The following is a 24,483-nucleotide window of genomic DNA, read 5'->3' on the forward strand; positions in this document are numbered from 1 at the left end:
ATCAACGACACTAGCAACAACACAAGGACAATGGGTGATGAATAACACTGCTATTAAACATTAAAAAATAAAAAAAAAACACAACGAGCTGGTATTAATTTTCCAAGCATACCAGTCAAATACGCATTACGTTTTTATACCCATGTGATAAATGTCTCGTTTATTTGTTTGTTAGTTTTTAACCCAAACGAGTCAAAATGAACTAAACATTACATTTTAGTTTTAGGTGTGTTTTTTTTAAACAGTTGTGTGTTATGAGATTTTAACTTTCTTTATGAAACAACTTACGATTTTGGAACGCCGAGCTTGAATGTTCTGTCGGTAAACTCGTGCTTTAATAAACTTTTAACGTAAGTAATCTTTTTCTAGGCACAAACTTTCTAAACTTTTGACAGAACTAAAATTATATAATAATTAACGAATTAATCTCCTTTTCAGAATCATTACAGTAATTGTCATAGCCGTTAGTGAAATATCAAAGCGTTTTGTTGTTATTAGGTTAAGATGGTTTTACGGTCCGACAAAACAACAGAAGTATTATACTTTTTAAAGTTGTATTTATTACAGAAAATGCCGTCAGACTGGTCAAAATTCAAAAAATGGACTCTAATTCTGCCAAATCAGGTTATCTGCCGAGTCCACCGAGGAGAATCGAACCCTTGAATTTAGCGTTGTAAACCCACACACTTACCGTGGTACTAATTTTGTATCAACGAATAGCAACGATCATACAGTACCGTGTATGTTACTGCATTTCGAAACGGCTGGTATAGGTATTAACTTTTACTGATGAAGCAGAGAACGTTTCGACCTTCCTAGGTCATCTTCAGGTTAACAAAAACTTGCTTTATTTCAAGTGGGTTTACCGTCATTAAGAATTAGTTTACCGTGTATGTTACTTTCCACGAAGAAAAGCCTGCTAAAATATGGTTACGTATCACGTCATACAATAAATTGTACACTAACCAAAGATGGAGGTCTTACGTAACAATATATCTTTTTAACTCGCACTTTGCTACAACAATTTGTCGTGAGTTTCAAGGATAACCGCACTGTAATAATTTGTGGAATAAAAGCTGATAAGTGTAAAAAGAATTGAACAAATTGTAGCTCGTTTTTTTTTCAATTATCAGTTACTTTTAACTTTGGTAAACATCTTTACAAAAACTGAAATTTCTCTGCACGCCACCATTCTTTAGCGAAAGAAAGAAAACTTTCGAATGACGTATACCATGTTCATTCTATAGAACATCACGACAAATGTCATTTTCTGGTTTCATGAAAGAAATCGACAACCAATCGATGATTTTGAGCTGTTTATTAAACAAACTTTATTTTACATACAAATATACAGAATAACTACGCAAAATATACCCGAAAGCCTAATTACAGTCACTTCAGGGCTGTGAGTTGTTTCAAAATTGAGAATTACTTTTCTGTAATATAACAACATTTCGACAGGAACATTTGTAAGTTTTTCCACACTTAGAATGGAAAAGACAAATATTTACTTCACAGATAATTATAATAAAACTTTTGATTTCACCCAACGTTTCATCGTTGTGGCTTCCTTGGGACTGACTAGCAGTAAAAGAACAGCTAGTACTACAAGCCTGGTAAAACTGAAATGTCAAAAGCTGGTTAAGTAAAAAACATATTAGCGTCTGAAGAGTAAAGAACCATTCCTTTCTAACAGCATTTTTACAGATTATTACAAAGTTTTACTAAATCACTCAAACTGCAACATAAATATCAAATGTTAATTTATCTGTTTTAGTTTTTGTACAACTGTAGCAGATATCAGACCTTTGTTACCATGGACACTATTGGCTTAAGAATAACTATTAGGCTTAGCACAGTTGTAACACAGACAACCTTTGCTGCTATAGAAACTGCTGGCTTGAAGATATTACTTGTAGTAATTGTTTTTTTTACCACTGAAACAAAAAAAAATATTTTTTAATTACAGACTTATTTTAACAGATCAGTTCAATTCTTCCCTTAACACAGTCTAGAAGGTAGTCAAGGCAACAAGTTAATATAGGTTATAAAATTCGAGTTTCTACTCAACCATTTACACAAGTTCTGCAATGAAACCATCGGAAACACCTACAGCTGGTTTACCTTTATTTTTTTCAACATTATCAAACAAAGTATTGCTATGATTCACAATATTAACTTTAAATACTTTGAAAGCTAAGACAATTTCACTCCCACCCTATAATTAAGAGCAGACATTACAAGAAAACTTCTTTATTATCACTGAACCATCCACGGTTCATCACACAAGACAGTGTTCTTATGAGTAAATATCATAGTAAACTAATATAAAAATGTTCCCAAATTGTATCTATGTTCCAAAGGTCACATCTTTGACCTATAATAATTACTATTCCTATAAGTGACAATATAAAAATGTTCAAATTGTACCTGTGTTTTAATAGTCAGACCTTTTGTCATTATTACAGTCTCTAATTCAGTGTTCAGTCTGCACACACACAATGTGAAGATTACAATTAATATTTTTATTATTATGTTGATTAAAAGTTCTATTCATTACTTCTTTTGAAAGATAACATTATTTCTATTAAATAATTCTGGAACACTGCTATCAGTAACACTTTTTATACTATTACACGTGACACATGCGTTCAAGACCTCTACAGAGAGACTCTAGGTGATACGTGGATAAGCACCCTTACTTAGTTAGCCAACTATCTCCAATGCTCAAATCTGTATAGTAATTTTATTTCCATAACTACTAATATGTACATTCTTCTTAAAGAAATCTCTCCACACAAACATTCAGGCCAGCCATTCTGTGAGAAAGGTTTGCAGCCCTATATACAAGATAATAAAAAATATTTTGAATAACATCTCCAAAGTCATTCATATTTTTTATTTAACAATACGTAATATGACTGAATGTACTATAGCTTGATTAAAAACCTATACAAGCACCTCCTGTGACACACACATTGTAAGACTGAGAAATACAAAATAACTGCAGTTTTCAAAGTCAACAAAGAATGTGACCTGCAAGTTGTCACAGTGGATTGTCCAATATCAGCTTAAAAACTTATGAAGAAACAAAACCTAAGCATTTCAACAGCAATGGAAAATTTGTTCTTTAATAAACAAGTTTGTAGCTTTAATGTATTCTAGAGGACTCTATAAACTCTGACAATCAACCATCTTTAATTATCACCACCAGTAACTGCTCCAGTTCTATCACCTAACAACAGCACTGGAAACAGTAAAATATAACGACATAATTGGATACATTAATTCAAGCTTTTGAAGAAATAAATTCAATCTCTAACTTTTAAAATACCAAAATTCAAGGAATTTCACAAAATTTCATACACAAAATATGTGAAATTTAAATATACAAGTATGAATATTATGTACATATGATGGATTTACAGTTCATATCAGGAGAGTAAAAGGGAGAAAACATTAAGTATTGATGAATATAGATAATTACACATTTATTTTCCATAGTTAACAAAAAAAAATGGAAACAACAGTTAGTAATTTATATTCTCAAAATGTGTGAACTCAGGACAACACTTAGAAATAACAAGTTGACAGTGAAATCATTAAAAACCAAACCTGGGTATAAAGTTGAATGATAATACATAGAATGTTGTAGCATTCTAACAAATAGGTAACCTGAATGTCCACTGAAATCACTTCACACACTACACTTTCTTTGTTTTATAATACACATTTTCATGGCAGTCAACACATGAAATTTCTGTCCAAAGTTCTTACCTAAAGCTGGAATTGTAAATTAAAACCTACCTTGGGATGGTAACATTAGCCCTTGATAGTACAGAAAGCTTAAAACCTTAAGGCAATAAAGTTATCTTCAACCTGTCTATACTGGTTCTGAAAGTTTAAACATTTAAAAAGATACAGTCATCATTAACCTTTAACTACTGTTATAAAATAAAACCTATGGAAGATATGAGTCAAGTTCATAATCCTGAAACAGTTTATCCAATAGTCTGCACATGCACGCTTAAGTTTATCAAATTAATTTATCTAAATGTTTTACAAAGACTGCATTCCACTTATTTGTTATATGTTTATAAAACAAACCTGAAAATATTCTATGAATAATTCCATGATCATTTACAAGGAATAACTGGAAAATAAATTCATGTCTGTTATTAACACCTTAAACAAATACAGTTCCAGTATTTATTAACTGAACTAGCATTAGCTGACCGAAAACATCATGGTTTGTAACACAACAAAACAGCAGAATTGTAACTGGTACCCGAAGAAGATACTGGTCAACACAGGTAACAGGAAGCACGATTTGTAACAGAATAAAACAGTGGAACTGTTACCTGAAGAAGTTACTGGTCAACATATGTATGAGGAAGCATGACAGTTTGTGATAGAACATGTATGCTTGTAATAAGATGGTACATCATGAAATTAGCTATCTAGTAGAAAGCAGACAGTCCTCACAATGGCAGTACACAATAGTTTAGCTGTAATAACTGTAGTAACTATTGACCTTTTAATAACAACTGCTGGTTTTCCAGTTTTAACAAATTTCTAATTTGCACTTCCTACTTCAAGATTTTGCTAAACTGGAAAACTTTCAGGAATTGGGAATTTACAAACAGGAAAAACCAATCTGTTACAGTGAGTCAGAAAGGGGGAATGTGTGTGTACAGCTCAATCATACCATACAGTCTTAAAATACAATACTGTCAAAACTTAATGTATGTGTGTACAGCTCAATCATACCATACAGTCTTAAAATACAATACTGTCAAAACTTAATGTATGTGTGTACAGCTCAATCATACCATACAGTCTTAAAATACAATACTGTCAAAACTTAATGTATGTGTGTACAGCTCAATCATACCATACAGTCTTAAAATACAATACTGTCAGTTACACGAATATTGTTCAAAACTTAATTTCTGGTAATCACACACTTGAGTGTTACATGTACTTCTAACGTAGTCAACCAAATGGTGGCCTAAACTAAATGGGACTGTGTACAGGTACATTTCTGATAACTAAGTTATTAATTAATATGCTTAAGCAGTTATACACACATGCACACTGTCACATTTGTACTCAACCTTTCACTTTGTTATGTCTGAAGAGAGTAAAGTGACGCTTTTAATAAAAACTTTATGCATCTTGAAATAACAAAATAATTTAGCTTAAACACTGGCTGTGATACTGATGTACAGAATTTGTCAGTGCTAAAAAAAGCACAGTTATTACATGATTTCTATCATAATACATCCTAAGACTAAAAAGCTAACTATACTTACTTTCATCTCTTATTATGCATGTTTTATAGAGAAAAGTTTAGGAAAATACCATTGTGCAAAAGATTGAGAACTGTTCTCTTCCAGAGTGTATCATCACACACAAGGAAACTAATGAAATATGTTTTAATACCAATCTTCCAGAGTGTATCATCACACACAAGGAAACTAATTAACTATGTTTTAATACCAATCTTCCAGAGTGTATCATCACACACAAGGAAACTAATTAACTATGTTTTAATACCAATCTTCCAGAGTGTATCATCACACACAAGGAAACTAATGAACTATGTTTTAATACCAATCTTCCAGAGTGTATCATCACATACAAGGAAACTAATGAACTATGTTTTAATACCAATCTTCCAGAGTGTATCATCACACACAAGGAAACTAATGAACTATGTTTTAATACCAATCTTCCAGAGTGTATCATCACACACAAGGAAACTAATTAACTATGTTTTAATACCAATCTTCCAGAGTGTATCATCACACACAAGGAAACTAATTAACTATGTTTTAATACCAATCTTCCAGAGTGTATCATCACACACAGAGAAACTAATTAACTATGTTTTAATACCAATCTTCCAGAGTGTATCATCACACACAAGGAAACTAATTAACTATGTTTTAATACCAATCTTCCAGAGTGTATCATCACACACAAGGAAACTAATTAACTATGTTTTAATACCAATCTTCCAGAGTGTATCATCACACACAAGGAAACTAATGAACTATGTTTTAATACCAATCTTCCAGAGTGTATCATCACACACAAGGAAACTAATGAACTATGTTTTAATACCAATCTTCCAGAGTGTATCATCACACACAAGGAAACTAATGAACTATGTTTTAATACCAATCTTCCAGAGTGTATCATCACACACAAGGAAACTAATGAACTATGTTTTAATACCAATCTTCCAGAGTGTATCATCACACACAAGGAAACTAATGAACTATGTTTTAATACCAATCTTCCAGAGTGTATCATCACACACAAGGAAACTAATTAACTATGTTTTAATACCAATCTTCCAGAGTGTATCATCACAAACAAGGAAACTAATTAACTATGTTTTAATACCAATCTTCCAGAGTGTATCATCACACACAAGGAAACTAATGAACTATGTTTTAATACCAATCTTCCAGAGTGTATCATCACACACAAGGAAACTAATGAACTATGTTTTAATACCAATCTTCCAGAGTGTATCATCACACACATGGAAACTAATTAACTATGTTTTAATACCAAAGACCTCAGTGAATAAAAGAAAGATAAGGTTAAGAATTAAAATAACTAACGTACATATCTTCATGCATCAAATAACAAACATTTCTCAAAATTGTGTGAAATACACATATTATTAAAATTACATTTCTGTGGAAAGTAGAGATGACAATTGAATGTTTGTCTAATTACTAATTTAAACCAACTAGGATCTCTTAAGGCTTTGACACTTCAAAAATTATACACAACGTGTTTTAGAAATTCGGAAGGTTATGTTTCCTACGTTATCCGAGTAAAATCTTGAAATAACATATGTGATCCAAAAATATAGAAATTCATTAATACATTGTGCTACTGATAGTTGGAGATTATAAAACTACCACATTACATTACTTCATCTTGCTTACAATCACAGGAGTTCTTCAAGAGCTGATAAAAACTTATTTCTTGTAACTTCATGTGCAATATATAAAGTCATTCAGTGTTAAAATACAAGAAATTCACACTAGAAACATGAACAGTAACAATTCTAAGTAAGAACAGATTTAAAAACAGGAATAAAATGCATCATTATAAAACAGTTTATAAATACAAGTGGTTGTCTGTTCCCAAAACCTGGGTCCTAGAGTGATGTAGTAAACTTCACTCTCACCTATTTATATCTTCAACACAAAATACCCGAACAAATTCAAGTAAACACTTTGTCTCCTATCTATACCAAACTTTACATTATCAGTTGATGTAAAGAATTCAGAGAGAACTTCAAACACGTTCAGTAAGGTGAAAATCACATTATAATCTGTTAAACAGCAGCTTTTCACACGACACATTGCTAGTTGCCTAGAAGAGAAAACATCAGTTTTAAGAATACAGCTATCATATGTAGTGGAGTACCACCAGGCAGTAAAGTCTCATATTACACTTTTCTTTAGTTACAAATTCCACATTCAAACCACACAATCTTAACCTTCAAAATGTGGAATCAGCCAAGATATATAATTAAAGTGAATTATTAACAATTTATAATTTATGTACTGGTTGCAATTTCAATCTTCACAATTTCTTAAAACCACCCTAAAAACAAAGACATTAAAAATAATTTTTGTGTATTTTCCAAATCATTAATGATAAATTGAAATGCAGCTATATACCAGAGGACAAAATACAGCTAAATACATATGATTACTGTAAAATACTTCTGAAGCATTTATTCATAACAATTACAACTCTGTACAAACTTATAAATATTTTAAAAGGTTACTCAAAGTGCTCGGTTTTGTTTTCTGAATAGATCCTATCTACAACATCAAATTCTTGATTGGCACTTGACGGTGCATGGAGTCCAGCTCTAAACCTTTCCTCAACGTTCAACACATACCTTTACTCACGCCATCTTTATCTGTGTTTCTATAATTCATTGTGACTTCCTGTAAGTTTCCTCAACGTTCTGTCGCATTTCGTTAAATGCTTTTGTTTTAATGAAATCAACAGTTTTATAAACAGTTGTCGTTGCTGTTCTTTCTGGTGATCGTGGGCTTTGGATGGAAGAATCAGATTCCAGGGCTAGGTCCAAATATTGGATGTCCTCTTCCCTCTTGTAAGGTGCTGGAGGAATACATTGTTTACCCTGGAAGGAATAAAGAACTTATTGTGTGGTCTATAATAGAGATGAGAAGTGCTACTTATAATAATACATAATAATTCTTTTAGAAGGTGAAGACATCATACCAAGTGAGAACAGATTAATGTATATTTAAATAACTGCAACCCAGAATATATTTATAAAATAAAGTAATACTTCCTAGACAGAATCTTTATTGTCATCAGTTATACTCAAGATTAGAAGAAACAAACAAATTACAAAACAGGTCATGTTCCTGTACTGAAAGAACAGAAAACATATAATTAGAAAAACAGACAAAGTGAAAATCAGACCAAGTTCATGCGTCGAAGGTTTAGACAACATGTAACTAAGCAGAAGGCAGAAATCAGATCACATTCACATTTTGAAAGATTAGACGACAACATGCAATTAGGCAGATTGGTTGGTTGATTGATTTGGTGTTTTATGGCACAATGCAGCGAGGTTATCTGTGCCAAACATCAAGTAAAAGTTAAAATTAAATTAATTTAGTAAAATTCATAAAAGGAAATCAAGGTAAAACAAAACAAAGTTTAAAAATAACATAAAACCAATGTTTACATATAGTTTACAATGTGAAGAGAAAAACTACAGTAATACAAGTTGTAAAGGACTTTCTGCAGTGTAATTATAATTATCATAACTCACCAGAAAGACTAACAGGTAAGTACAAAAACCACCATCAGTCACCTGAAGATGGCTTTTCCAGTCTTGATTCTGAGTTATTTGACATTATGGCCATTTCCAAAGAGTAATAAAAGTTTTAAAAGACTTGTAGCAAAATTTTAATAACAACTCCCCAGGATGACTAACAGGTAGCTCAAACAGCAGTGTTAGTCACCTGAAGTTGGCCTTTCCAGTCCTGGTTGGGTTATTTGACATTACAGCCATTTTCTAATTTCAAATCAAACTAGATAAACTTTGATTCTTAAAAGGGAATCACATTAAAAAAGGTATAATGTGTAAAATAAAAAACTTGAATGGCATTAAAAAGATTAATGGCCTTTATAAAACTAAAAACATTACCAAAGTGGACAGTGTCATCACCACCAATAACATTGTCTAACATCATGGATAAACCTTGGGAGAGAACATGTTTAAAATGGTGTCGTCATTGAGAGTCGTAATGTTGGCAAAACAGTAAAATGTGACTTATTGTGACCTGAGTGTTACACAAACTACACACTGGTGCATCAGTTACAGATAAAAGAAAATGATGAGCTAAAAAACTCTGACCAATGCGTAGCCTAGTTGTATCATAAGCCTTCTCAATGTCAAAGAATATTGATACAAAATGTTGTCTTTGAGAAAGCCTTCTCTGATTGATGTTTCAAGTCAAATCAGGTGGTCCACGGTGTAGGACTATCGTTGGAACCAACACTGGGTGGATGAGAGGAGATTGGTTGATTCGAGGAACCAAACAAGACGAGCATTAACCATCCTCTCTAAAGTCTTACAGAGCCAGCTCGTCAAAGCAACTGAACAGTAGTTTGAAGGAATCTTGGGATCCTTTCCAGGCTTAGAGAAAGGTAGGGCAATAGCCTGGCACCAGGCATTAGGAAAAACATTCTCCTGCCAGATCCAGTTAAAAACAATCAGAAGAGTAGCAAGAGAAGCAGGAGATAGATGACCCAGCATGTTATAGTGTACATCATCAGATCCAACCAATGTACTGCCAGTTTGAGTTCCACCAGTGTAAATGGACGATTATAGTCATAGAGACAATATGCTCAAAAGGAAAGAAGTGATCGCTTTGCCCAAGTCTTGGTGGCTAAGAAGATGGAAAAAGAAGCAGAGGTGCAGAATACCCAGTAAAAGCTTTCACCTAGAGTATTGGCAGTGCTCCAGGTATCAGTTACTTCTTGGCCATCAGAGAGCAAGATTGACAGGGGACGGAATTATATTGCCCACTGACCTTTCGAATCTTGTCCCATATGACTTTGGAACTAGTGGTAGAAGATATGCTGGTTGTGAACTTAATCCAAGATTCCTTTTGGTTTTGACATCTTACCCACCGAGCAAGTGCTCGAGGCCTCTGGAAAGCGATGAGGTTCAATAGTGTGGGATATCTACAGAAAGTATACCAGGCCTGTTTTTGAGCTTTTCATGCCATGTGGCAGGCAGGATTCCACCACAGACGAGGATATAGTGGAAAATGTGTCAAGGTTATAGAAATACATTGAGCAGCTGCTTGTATAATACAGTCAGTTACTGCTGCCACACAGTCATCTACTGATGGCTTACAGATGATGGCAGGATCAAGTTCTACAGAAGCAGTGAAACAGGGCCAGTTTGCATGATCCAGCTTCCACAGGGGCAAGAGGGTGGGGTGGCATGGACCACGGCCAGTATCTCTCAAAATTATAGGAAAATGATCACTCGTGGATTATTGTCAACCCTTCATTAAAAATGGAAGAATAGTGAAGGGGAGCAAACTGAGAGATCAATAGCAGTAAAGGACTGACTAGGTGCATGAAAATAAGTGAAAGAACCAGAACTGAAAAGAGAAAGGTTGTGATTAGAGAGCATACACACTACAGAGTTATCCCTCCTATCAATATCAGCACTTCCCCAGAGGGGATGATGTCCATTAAAGTACCCCAGGATTAAAAAGGAGACAGCAACTGTTTAATGAGAGCATCAAGGTCTGATTGATCATATGTCTCTCCAGGTGACAGGTAGAGAGAACAAACAGTGATGGTATGACCCAAGGAAACACAGATGGCTACGGCCTCCAAGGTTGTGTCGAGTGGCAAAGACAGGGTGGGCATATGCTGATCAACCAAGAGTGTCACCCCTCCATGCACTTGTCCATCACACAGCCTGTCATTTCTGTACATAGAAAACTACCAAAAGGTAACTGTATCAGCAGGTTTCAGAAATGTTTCCTGTAAGGAAAGACATACAGGATGGAAGGAAACAATCAGTTTTGATGTCATCCAAATCAGAACGTAAACTTAGAGAGTTCCATTGTATCAAGGTGGTCATTTATACTTATGTGTAGGCAAATTGGGTGGAAAACCCTACTGTTTACAACCACATATTTTTTCTTTACTGTCTTTTTTCGTGGGAGGTCTGTCGGCCTCCATGGATCCTGCCCTGGGTTGACTGGGAAGGTCTTTGCTGTTGGAAGAGGATTCCAGTGACTAAGGACGTGAACAAATGATCATTTTGCATCTTGGAGAGAAGAAGATGTACCCGAGGAAATGCCTGTACACGAAATCAAAGGATGTGGATCTTGGGATTTGTTGGAATGTATTAAGGGACAGAAATGGGTGTTGAAGTTGATGCATCAACTTTTTTAACCATGAAGGCCAAAAGACTTTTCATTTGTTTTGAGAACAATTCTTTTGGAGGAACAGAGAGATCTGTCTGCACTCCCACCGTACTGGTGGAACGAAGTGCAGCAGCACACGTCCGAGATGAAGTGATGGACGGCAACATTCAAGCCTCAGGGTAAGTAAGGTTATGAATTGTTTTCAAATGATGAACCACTTTTTCTTCCAACCATTTAAGGCAAGAATGAAAGTAGAATTGGTGAGAGCCATTGCAATTGATGCAATGAAGGTCCGTTTCACACTCATAAGCATCATGGTCCATGCCACCACAACGAGCACATGTCAGGGATCCACAACATGACGTCTTTGAGTGACTGAACCTCTAATACTGGAAACATCAGAGAGGGTTTGGAATGTACAGCCGCACCTTGCAATTAAGATAACCTGCCTTGATGGTGACAGGTGGACATGGTGATGTAAATGTCAGAACAAGGATATTGGTCAGCATTGTAATTCCATCTTTCCAAGTAGAGAAATGCCTCACTGCAGAATCTCCTTGGGTGGAGAAACCAGCGAGAATCTCCGACTCGGGGATGTTCTTCAAATCCCTCTCAACAATAACTCCTTGTGACGAATTCAAAGTAGCATGAGGTGTAACCTCAATAGGTATAACCCCAATTGCCTTTGAATGCAAGAGGAGTCCACTGTGTTGAGATGTGGATGTTTCCACCAATATGTCACCAGATCAAAGCTTCTTTACTGACTTTGGAGAGCCAGCAAGTCCCTCCAGTCCCTTCTGAATAAAAAATGGAGTCATTTGCCCTAAATGTTTGTCTGAAAGAGAATGTAGGATAAGAAAATGGGGTGCAACAGGTGGTACAGATGTTTAAGATTGCTGCTCAGAAACTTCAAGACGTGGTCGTTTACCTATAGCCTGTTTTTCACTATTTTATTTAAGTTTTTATTTGGAGGATCCATTATAAAAAAAGGAAAATTTCAGTGCCCACTAACCCCCACCACCCATGGAGCCCTACTAGAGAATGTACTACAATATCAAACAAGGACACTGCAGCAATGCCAGGGTTTCATGAGCACAGGCAAAAAGTAGAAATCAGGTCACATTCACATGTTGAAAGATTAAACGACAACACGTAATTAGACATATAGGCAGAAATCAGGTCACATTCACATGTTGAAAGATTGAACGACAACACGTAATTAGACATACAGGCAGAAATCAGGTCACATTCACGTGCTAAAAGATTGAACGACAACTCATAATTAGACATATAGGCAGAAATCAGGTTGCATAGTAATTAAAATGGGTTCAAGTGAATCTAACATGGGAAGAAATTGACTTGCTTTAGTTTATAACACATATATTTCAGGATTAATAAATGAACTTAAGAGACGTTTGTTATCTTCCAGGATAATCTCAACTGTATATAAACGTATTGGTTGGTTACAAAAAAAAAAAGTAATACTCAACACTTTAAAAGTAAACTCTTTAACAAGCTATAACTTACCTCCTCTGTGGCTGAATTACGACGACTCCCCCCTGAACTTGAGAAATCGTCATCAGAAGTGGAGTGCTCCGACTGACACTTAAGTCTGCTTGGTAGGGGAGGAGGAGTATGAACTTCCCCAGAAGGGGTTGGACTTGGAGCAGCTCTTAAGAAGAGAACAGTAAACTAGCAGTAAGTACAAAAACAGTTTTTACAATATTCTGTACATACACAACTTACAAAATTTGTTAAAAATGTTTAGATCACACACAGAGTATGAATCATATTTCATGTTCCACTCTGCACTGAACAAGCATACAAAAAATGGGGAGTGTAACTTTTCCTAATTACTTGTTAATCTACAATAAGTTGAGGCACAGTTACTACAAGTGATTCTGTTATCCCTAACAAAGTAACTTCCTACAACACCAATTTATGAAACGAAGAAAGTTAGGATCTAACTTTTGTTATTTCACAAATTATATGTCTAAGGGAAGAGATAGTTCAATGAAGTAAGACTGTCCAGCCTTTGTTAAGAAGTACATAAACAGCTTCAGTTACTCTCTCTTGATGAGGAGAAACCCACTTGAAATAAGACTGCATCTCAGAACAGCTGGTATTAACACTTTTACTAATAAAGCAGAGAACGATGTTTATAGCTTCAGATATCATTCATCAACATGTTTAAGTTGTGTGTTATCTAACTAGGGAAGAACAGCTGTCATCACACGACTGGCATGCATAATTCTGGTGAAAGATTATAAATTAGTATCTTAGCCTACAAATAAACTCTAGCATGCAAACATCATTACTAATAATAAGCTACAATACTTCAAAAACTTATTACTATGTATACATACACAATTTAGATTTTGCAAAATTGGAGTAAGAAATATTATTTTAGGTTTGACACAAAGAAAAATTCATCAAATTGTGTGAGTGGTGCTTCTTGTTTGAATAGTATAGTTCCATCCCTGATACTCAGTATCACATGGTATCAACGCCACCTACTTCTAGTATCAGGCATAATTTGTACATTAGAAAACAAAAATATATAGTATCAAGTGTTACATTTCTACCATTCTAAGAAAATGCACACGTTCTTTGTTGAAAATCCAAGCTGTCCACATGTCAATATCAGACAACTATTCAGGGAAAACAAGCTACAACGACAAGAATATTCAAGACTTCACCACATGTAAGCACTTTCACAGCTGTGAGATACAGTTAAGTAAAACTAAAACAGTTTAAAGAAACAAGAAAATGTGTGTTGATATAAACTAAATATTAAGTTATGTCTGAGACTGAAGTATTTTGTTGTTGTTTTTTAACATGATTTTATGGCAGAACTGAAATAAGGAAGCTCAAGTTATATCATGAAACATGATCATACTCAGAACATAAAAGTGTTACAACATGAAACCTATGTTTACATCCATTATTAAAACACTACCTTTTTATGTAACAGATGCTAGTTTTCAACAACAAAACAAACTTGTTTACTGTTAGAGGTGAAAATTGATTTAAAAAAGAAAATTAAAATTCACTTTAGTCTAATTCACGGTATGCTGTATTGAAATGAAAATACAGTTCACATTTAAGAAGACAAACACAAAAGATATTCACTGTCCAGAGATTTACTAGCATATAATATATATATATTATAACCATAATTTTTAAGCCAAAACAAAACACATTAAAATTAAACAGAATACACTGGATTTTGTAAAAAAACATCCTAGGGTACAAGCTACAATGTGGGATTATAAAATGTATCCTAAGTTTTGGTGGAATTAAATACATCTAAACAAAGTTAAATAAGTAAACAAAATCATGAAGAAAGACTGCATTAGAAACAGCAAATTCCAACCTATGATTAATCATACCATAACCTTCTAAGGCTCTAAGCCAAAATAAAACACATTAAAATCAAACAAAATATGCTGCATTTTTTAAAACATATACTTGGATACAAGCTCCAACATGGGATTATAAAATGTATCCTAGGTTTTGAAGGTGACTGTAGAAGTAGGACCCACATTGCAGTGGGGATACACTGTATCAGTCTAAGCCTCCAATTCGCTAGTCTCATACAAGAAGAGCTAGATGTGGGTGCATGTGTTTTTCTTGTATCAAAGCCACATTGGGCTATCTACTGAGCTCACCAAAAGTAATCGAACCCCTGATTTTAGCATTGTAAATCTGTAGACTTACTGCTGTACTAGCGGGGGGCAGATGTGGGTGCTCAAACCAACAATATCCCACCCTTCACTGCCTGAATACAGTTGTGGGAAGGGGAAGGTGACTGCTCTCCCAAGTTAAATAAGAATAAGTAAAGATAAACATAAATAAAATAAAAAATAATGTACTACCATTTGGGGATAAGTAAGATAAAGCTTACCTCTTGAAGGTAGTGTTCATGCTCCCAGTATGGTATAGGTACTAATTAACACGACATTGAACCATATTTTATAGTATAATTTCTCTGATTTTACTTTCTTTATATTTATTTAGTATATTTTTGTATTTATTACAGAATAATTTAATAATTTTCCCTAAAATGTTTTTATTAAATCCAAAACCTAGGATACGTTTTATAATCCCATTGGTAGCTTGTTCTATAGGATCATTTTTTTTTTTTAAATGCAGCATATTTTGTTTGAATTTAATGTGTTTTTTTGGCATATATATATGCCATAAGACAAAATTAATGTTACTACAAATTTCCTGGGCAGAAAGTGTTATCTGGATAACTTCTTACAATAACAAGTTTGTGCAGCAGAAATCATGGGTTAAAGTGTGTTCTGGACCACTTTTTAAAATAAGGATGTTTTTACAATAAACATCATGGGTTCAAACTGTGGTCTGAGCTATTTCTGAAAACGCTTTAGGTCATATATCTGACAGACAATTCTCAAGCTTTGCAGATGAAACCTTCATAGAACTCATATTTGACAGACAATTTGCACTGTTACACAGTTGTGTGTTGTCTGTCAGTCAATCAGTAGACACTAAAATAACATAAGGGCACCGAACATTGGAAATTGTATTGTTGAGACAGTAGTGCAGCATGGCCACGCCATGAATAACGAAAAGAAATATAACATATATAAGAATTAAAACATTCTTAAAACAAAAATCATGGTTTAAAGTGTAGTCTGGACTATTTCTAATAATTAAAATGTTCCTACAACAAAAATCATGGTTTAAAGTGTAGTCTGGACTATTTCTAATAATTAAAATGTTCCTACAACAAAAATCATGGTTTAAAGTGTAGTCTGGACTATTTCTAATAATTAAAATGTTCTTACAACAAAAATCATGGTTTAAAGTGTAGTCTGGACTATTTCTAATAATTAAAATGTTCTTACAACAAAAATCATGGTTTAAAGTGTAGTCTGGACTATTTCTAATAATTAAAATGTTCCTACAACAAAAATCATAGTTTCAAGTGTAGTCTGAACTACTACTTACAATAATAACTCTTTCCTACAAACCCTTGCAAAGGTGTTTCATGTGATTCCTAGCTTTAGTTAATGTATTAGTATAGTAATGTATCAAACAAACATGTTTCATGTGATTCCTAGCTTTAGGTAATGTATTAGTATAGTAATATATCGAACAAAGGTGTTTCATGTGATTCCTAGCTTTAGTTAATGTATTAGAATAGTAATGTATCGAACAAAGGTGTTTCATGTGATTCCTAGCTTTAGGTAATGTATTAGAATAGTAATATATCGAACAAAGGTGTTTCATGTGATTCCTAGCTTTAGTTAATGTATTAGTATAGTAATATATCAAACAAACGTTTCATGTGTGTTTCATGTGATTCCTAGCTTTAGTTAATGTATTAGTATAGTAATATATCAAACAAAGGTGTTTCATGTGATTCCTTTAGCTTTTCAGTGTAATGTATTAGTATAGTAATATATCAAACAAAGGTGTTTCATGTGATTCCAAAGGTAGCTTTAGTTAATGTATTAGTATAGTAATATATCAAACAAACGTGTTTCATGTGATTCCTTTAGCTTTAGGTAATGTATTAGTATTCCTAGCTTTAGTAATATATCAAACAAACGTGTTTCATGTGATTCCTAGCTTTAGTTAATGTAATATATCAAGTATAGTAATGTATAGTATAGTAATATATAACAAATATGTTTCATGTGATTCCTAGCTTTAATTAATGTATTAGTATAGTAATATATCGAACAAAGGTGTTTCATGAACAAAGGTGTTTCATGTGATTCCTAGCTTTAGGTAATGTATTAGTATAGTAATATATCGAACAAAGGTGTTTCATGTGATTCCTAGCTTTAGTTAATGTATTAGTATAGTAATATATCGAACAAATGTGTTTCATGTGATTCCTAGCTTTAATTAATGTATTAGTATAGTAATATATCGAACAAAGGTGTTTCATGTGATTCCTAGCTTTAATTAATGTATTAGTATAGTAATATATCAAACAAAGGTGTTTCAACAAAGGTGTTTCATGTGATTCCTAGCTTTAGGTAATGTATTAGTATAGTAATATATCAAACAAAGGTGTTTCATGTGATTCCTAGCTTTAGGTAATGTATTAGTATAGTAATATATCAAACAAAGGTGTTTCATGTGATTCCTAGCTTTAGGTAATGTATTAGTATAGTAATATATCAAACAAAGGTGTTTCATGTGATTCCTAGCTTTAGTTAATGTATTAGTATAGTAATATATCAAACAAAGGTGTTTCATGTGATTCCTAGCTTTAGTTAATGTATTAGTATAGTAATATATCGAACAAAGGTGTTTCATGTGATTCCTAGCTTTAGGTAATGTATTAGTATAGTAATATATCAAACAAAGGTGTTTCATGTGATTCCTAGCTTTAGTTAATGTATTAGTATAGTAATATATCGAACAAAGGTGTTTCATGTGATTCCTAGCTTTAGGTAATGTATTAGTATAGTAATATATCGAACAAAGGTGTTTCATGTGATTCCTAGCTTTAGGTAATGTATTAGTATAGTAATATATCAAACAAAGGTGTTTCATGTGATTCCTAGCTTTAGTTAATGTATTAGTATAGTAATATATCAAACAAAGGTGTTTCATGTGATTCCTAGCTTTAGTTAATGTATTAGTATAGTAATATATTGAACAAAGGTGTTTCATGTGATTCCTAGCTTTAGTTAATGTATTAGAATAGTAATGTATCGAACAAACGTGTTTCATCTTGTTCTGAACTGAAGTTAACAAGTAATTAGAACAATATGGAGAATCTTACATTCTTTTTAACCAAAATTTAACCCAATTAATTTGAGATGTGATCTTTAACAGTAGCTTTCCATTAACAGTAGTTTGTTTCAATAAGTTAGCATCACAACCAAATTAATTTAAATACACTCTACATAAACAAATTCCACTAAAAGAGACAGTACACACACCTACCTTAGTTTACGAAAACTACGTTTAGTTCTGCCAAAATGGATTCTTCCAGGTGGTGGAGGTGCAAGTGTCATAATACCTACAACTAAAGAAAACAAAGTTGTTTTCATTCACTTTAATATTCATTGTTGCCAGTTATTTTGCTGCAGACGTACATAAAACATATGCATCATTACAACAGCTTTATTATATATACAACTATTACTTATTTACATTAAGTACAAATCTATCCTCGTAGGGAAGGTATATATAAAAGTAGCTCTCAAATAACAGTAGGGATACACTTATAATGTAAAACGCACATGATGTAAAGAAAATACATGAAAAATGTTAAAATTCTATTAAATTTTCAGATGGAGTACACCTTTTATTACATTGTATAAGTAAACAATGTATTATTTATAAATAAAAAATCCTGAAAAGAAACAAGCGTATAATAATGTTAACCACACTAGATCTGCTCAATCAATCATCCACAATTTTGACACAAAATCACTGAAGAATAAATGTTGGTTTTCATATTACAGTAAAATATCTTAATACAAAGTGAAAGTGTTAAGTACATCTAAATACAAAGTAAGGTCATTATTTTCATATGAATATACTAATCGTACAAAAACAAATTCCTAATGCACATAAACACACATTCCTCACAACTAACATAACATTTTTTGTGGTCACAGAAGAAGCAGGTAATTTATTATTACTTGCTAATTGTTTAATCAATTAACACAACATACCTCTGTAACCCATGTAAGTAAAATAATCCTAAATGTGTAATATTGTCTTAACATTTCTCAAAAGTTTTATGTCCCACTTGGCAAATAAATTGCTAATGTTAAGTAAAACCATCACGTAATTGTCACTGTTTTCCAAACATGCAGTAATCCAACACAGTTCTTTTATAAACACTGACAATTAAATAATGTGTAGCTCTGGTGATACGTATACATACCACAATTACATATAATTAAGAACAGAATTAGGCTACTTATGTATGTTGTTTGAATAGGATAAACACAAACAATAAACTTTTCTCACTCACCTATTGTATTCACCAAACAGTCAAATTAACTTATGTAATTTAATAGAAATTTTATTATATTTGGAGACATTATTAAAAAACACCTTATGAACATTGCAACTCAATAAAACCATAGTATATCTTATATCTATTAAAAAATAACACCATATTTAAACAGAGAGCCACACATTAACAAAATGCTTTTATTATGCTTTAAGCAACTTTAGTCATGTGACTTTCCTTCCTATTGTTTATATATTCCAGGTAAAATACTTGTATTTGACAACTGTATAAACTTCTAACCATTGTACATTTGTCATTGTGTCGAATGTTTCAGTTTTCTTTTTTACCCATTCAACCTGTATCTACTATATACAAGTGAACCTCATCTGATGTTCTCTGTAGCTTTCAAACAGATATAATTTAACAAACAAATTTCACAGTTTACAATGAAAGGAACTGAAAATAAAGTTTATAGAAACACTTAAATCTACATATTTATCCTGTTAATATGCAATACTTAAATTGTTACTCTATCTTACTTTCTTCACACCTGTTTTCAAAGCTATGTTTTATTAGTGAATCATTAAACCACTTGATGTGGGACCATAGAAAAATTTAAACCAAGACCTGTACAAAAGCTAAGGTAAACATTTTAAAATCAAGAAATGTATAAACACATTTTCAAGGGGTGAGAGGTTCTTTGTAAAATAAAGTTAATCTTTGGGATGGACAGAAAAATGGGAAAAAAAACAAAACACAAGTTTTGTTTATAGGAAACTCTCCCCAGCTGTACAGAAATTAAAATACTAACTTTATTTCTTATTAATCACAATAAGTTAATTCAGAATATGACAAAATATATAAAGTCTAAAATATTATATATCTGTGGCAAAAGTACATAAAAAATTAGAGAAAATCCTGTCTTCAGATACAATAATGTACAAGTTCACCTTAAAGTGTCGTACATGCAATATTGTATAAGACCTGTAACCTAAAAATATAATTAATAGCCTTCCACAGACTTCACCCTACAAATTTCCACAAGAGGTAAATGTTGATGTAAATAAACATATAACTTTATAATACATTCAGAAAAATGTTCCTAAGAAACTAAAACTTCATCAGCATAAAAGCATTAGTAAATTCATTAAAAACAACCACTACTTCTGGCTATAGTCTTACACCATGTTTAGGTTAGTTGAATACTTTTGTTACTGGAAATCAAATTAATTTTCAAAATGTGTAAAGAAACATATTTTTGATGAACAGCATTGGTATTGATAAACAAATGTGATGAGTCACTAGTGTAGTATTCATGTTAGATGTCTGACACCCGATTCATGAATATTTCATACAGTGTTAAACGTTGTACTCGCGTTAGACGTCTTACATGATTCACGAATATTTCATACAGTGTTAAACGTTGTACTCGCGTTAGACGTCTTACATGATTCACGAATATTTCATACAGTGTTAAACGTTGTACTCGCGTTAGACGTCTTACATGATTCACGAATATTTCATACAGTGTTAAACGTTGTACTACAGACGCCTTACATGATTCACGTATTTCATACAGTGTTAAACGTTGTACTACGTTACATGATTCACGAATATTTCATACAGTGTTAAACGTTGTACTTTCGCGTTAGACGTCTTACGTGATTCACGAATATTTCATACAGTGTTAAACGTTGTACTCGCGTTAGACGTCTTACGTGATTCACGAATATTTCATACAGTGTTAAACGTTATACTCGCGTTAGACATCTGACACATGATTCACAAATATTTCATACAGTGTTAAACGTTGCACTCTCGTTAGACATCTGACACATGATTCACAAATATTTCATACAGTGTTAAACGTTGTACTCTCGTTAGACATCTGACACATGATTCACAAATATTTCATACAGTGTTATAGATTGTCACTTTGAGAACCTGTTACTACAAACTAGGGTCAGTCCAGGTTGTTGTGGGGAAGCCCTAATTAGACCTTTATTACCACTACCAGTAAATGTGTAACACTTGTTGGCACTCATATTTATAACTGTACACTACAAGTAATGTTAGTATTAATACTGGCTAGAAAGCCTATGAGTAGCTCAATTAGACTAAAATCTAATGGTTTCAAAACTTATATCTATTTATAGTAATGTGGCTAACAGGAAAGTAAGGACGGGTTAAAGGCAAAACATTTCAATTGTTGCAATTCAAATTATTAGAATTATATTTAGAAAAACTTCTGTAAAGTCTACATCTAAATTTATAGTTTATCATTTGTAAGTTGAACATTTGTTTTTAAAAGTTGTCAGTTATACAGTTACAAGTACTTGTATGTTCATATATCTGATAAAAACTTCTGAACAAAGAAAGATCAAGTTTGTTAAAAGTACACATCATAAAAGCAACAGATGTCATAAAATATACTTAATGAAAACAAATCTAAAGTCTAGAGCACACACACACACACACATTTAGTATATAGAACAAGGCAAAACAAAGGTGTACCATAGTAACATCTAAGAAATAACTTAGAAATAATCAGTAAGTGGCTGTAGTAACATCTAAAAAATAACTTAGAAATAATCAGTATATTTAGTATATTCTAGTAAGACAGAAAGAGCTTACTGTTGTCAGTATCAGACGTTTTTCGTTTTGGCTTCAGGTCTCTGTTGACAATAGGGGGCGTGAAAGATGAGGCACTAGGAGAAATGGTAGGACTAGTTGGTATGTTAGCATACATACCAAGTTGTGAGGGAGAAGCTGGACATTTGGACTCTCTGGACATCTCAGTGTACAACTCTGGTTTTTTGGTGTCCATACTGAGATATCCATCGCAAGGCACCAGACTGGGTCTGTATTCATAGTTAAACACTGTTTCCTTTCCGTTGAACAATCCCGGAGGAGCATTTGTGTAAGCGTGACGACGAGGTTTACGAAGACTGGAGTTTGTTGAAGCCGGAGGTGGCACAGGAACATTTAAACTGTCTTCACTGCGCATCTTGGGGAAATCGTACATGTCATCCAAGTGGGATTCTGTATTCACAGTTTCATGGCCTTTTGTAATATTCTGGGAAGGAAGGGGTACACTGAGAGAAGGTGAAAGATCTTCATTAATGGGAGGTTCTGCTTTTAGTGGTACAACCACTTGAAAAGGTTGAGTTGTGTTTGAAATAACCCCCTTTACAGCTGAGGGAGGTATGTCATAAAGGTCAGAACTGGAGCAGATGCCTAGTGGAGTTAACTCTACATTTTCATACCTCTGTTTCTCCCTCAAACTGGGAGGTTTTGGAGGTCTTGGAGGAGGTTTGCTCAGTGTGGCTTCACCAGAATCTGATAAGTCTGGCTGACAAGAAACCTGTAATAGTGGATCGGCCACGGCTAACTGTCTGAGCTGTTCTGCTAACTCTTGAGCCTCTCTTCTAACTAGTTCCACCTGAACAGCTGTATTATGCACAACAGGTATATTATCATATGTAAAAATCTCACTACTGTTTTGAGAAACTAAAGCACCCTCTGGTGGGTTGTCTGGAGTTTCTCGGGGGTACGTACTCCAGTTCACCTGAGGAGGTGTTGACCACATGTCTTCATACTGATCAGTGGCTTCTCTTTCTGTTTTGCGTGCTAAAGGGGGAACTTTGTACATTTCTTCAAATGTAGGGTCTGGTGAAGTTCTATTACCAATCTTCTCTGTTTGCAGGTTCAAAGATCTAGGGATATCATAAAACTCTCCCGATAATATTCTTTGCTCACGAGGTAACACTTTCGGAGGAGGGGGTGGTATGTCCCCAGGAAAAGGTTCACAAGTCATTCCAGGATATTTTGGAGAGCCATTTAAAACTGGCTTTCCACTGATGCATTCACTGATTGGAATGTATGGGTTTGTGTCATCTTCTCGTGAAGAGCTCATACTTGGAGTAGATGATGCAGACACTGCAGTTGGTTGAGTACTTGTTACACAATATTCTTGTCCATTCTGAGAAGGCTGACCTTCTGCTGGAGGCTGAAAGTCTGATGAGAGACAAAGTCAATGCTTACTATTGAAGAAACAATCACTGTTTTCATATTTTAAATATTTCAATTACATAATTTCATTTTCTAAACAATTTTTTTTTTTATGTCAAAGAAACTTGCATGAAAATTCTATAGTCTATTCAAAATACTACTTCTAATACTAACTTATTAGATCACCTACTGAAACAGCTATCTTTCACATGCAGTTGAAAATATGAAATACTTAAAGAGCAATTACTCTCTAAATTATTACACAAAGTCAGACCAATCAACAGTCCAGCAGTCTTCACCTAAAACCCAAAACACTAAATTAAACAACCATAAAGCTTAGTAGTCTCTGCATGAAAACCTTTACATCAAAGTAAGCTCTAAAGTTTAGTAGTCTCTGCATGAAAACCTTTACATCAAAGTAAGCTCTAAAGCTTAGTAGTCTCTACATGAAAACCTTTACAAAGTAAACAACTCTAAAGCTTAGTAGTCTCTGCATGAAAACCTTTACATCAAAGTAAACAACACTAAAGCTTAGTAGTCTCTGCATGAAAACCTATACATCAAAGTAAACGACACTAAAGCTTAGTAGTCTCTGCATGAAAACCTATACATCAAAGTAAACAACACTAAAGCTTAGTAGTCTCTGCATGAAAACCTATACATCAAAGTAAACAACACTAAAGCTTAGTAGTTTCTGCATGAAAACCTATACATCAAAGTAAACAACACTAAAGCTTAGTAGTCTCTGCATGAAAACATAGATACATCAAAGTAAACAACTCTAAAGCTTAGTAGTCTCTGCATGAAAACATAGATACATCAAAGTAAACAACTCTAAAGCTTAGTAGTCTCTGCATGAAAACCTTTACAAAGTAAACAACTCTAAAGCTTAGTAGTATCTGCATGAAAACCTTTATATCAAAGTAAACAACACTAAAGCTCAGTTGTCTCTGCATGAAAACCTTTATATCAAAGTAAACAACTCTAAAGCTTAGTAGTATCTGCATGAAAACCTTTACATCAAAG

The 24,483-nt window shown here is 33.4% G+C and overlaps 1 protein-coding gene across 4 annotated transcripts in view; it reads right to left on the reverse strand.

Annotated features, from left to right (window-relative positions):
• Positions 1 to 1,301: 1,301 nt before the first annotated feature.
• Positions 1,302 to 24,483, reverse strand: part of LOC143230189 (uncharacterized) — a 77,015-nt gene continuing 53,833 nt past the window's right edge. For all 4 annotated transcript variants that reach the window (XM_076463318.1, XM_076463316.1, XM_076463317.1 and 1 more), the window contains exons 5-8: positions 22,081 to 23,463; positions 18,423 to 18,504; positions 13,011 to 13,155; positions 1,302 to 8,191 (exon numbers count right to left, since the gene is read on the reverse strand). In XM_076463318.1, coding sequence (XP_076319433.1) covers positions 7,979 to 8,191; positions 13,011 to 13,155; positions 18,423 to 18,504; positions 22,081 to 23,463 — 1,823 coding nt within the window. In that variant the 3' untranslated portion in view covers positions 1,302 to 7,978. The remainder of the gene's footprint in view (positions 8,192 to 13,010; positions 13,156 to 18,422; positions 18,505 to 22,080; positions 23,464 to 24,483) is intronic.

Source organism: Tachypleus tridentatus, chromosome 10 (assembly GCF_004210375.1).
Source record: "Tachypleus tridentatus isolate NWPU-2018 chromosome 10, ASM421037v1, whole genome shotgun sequence".
Lineage (NCBI taxonomy): Eukaryota > Metazoa > Arthropoda > Merostomata > Xiphosura > Limulidae > Tachypleus > Tachypleus tridentatus.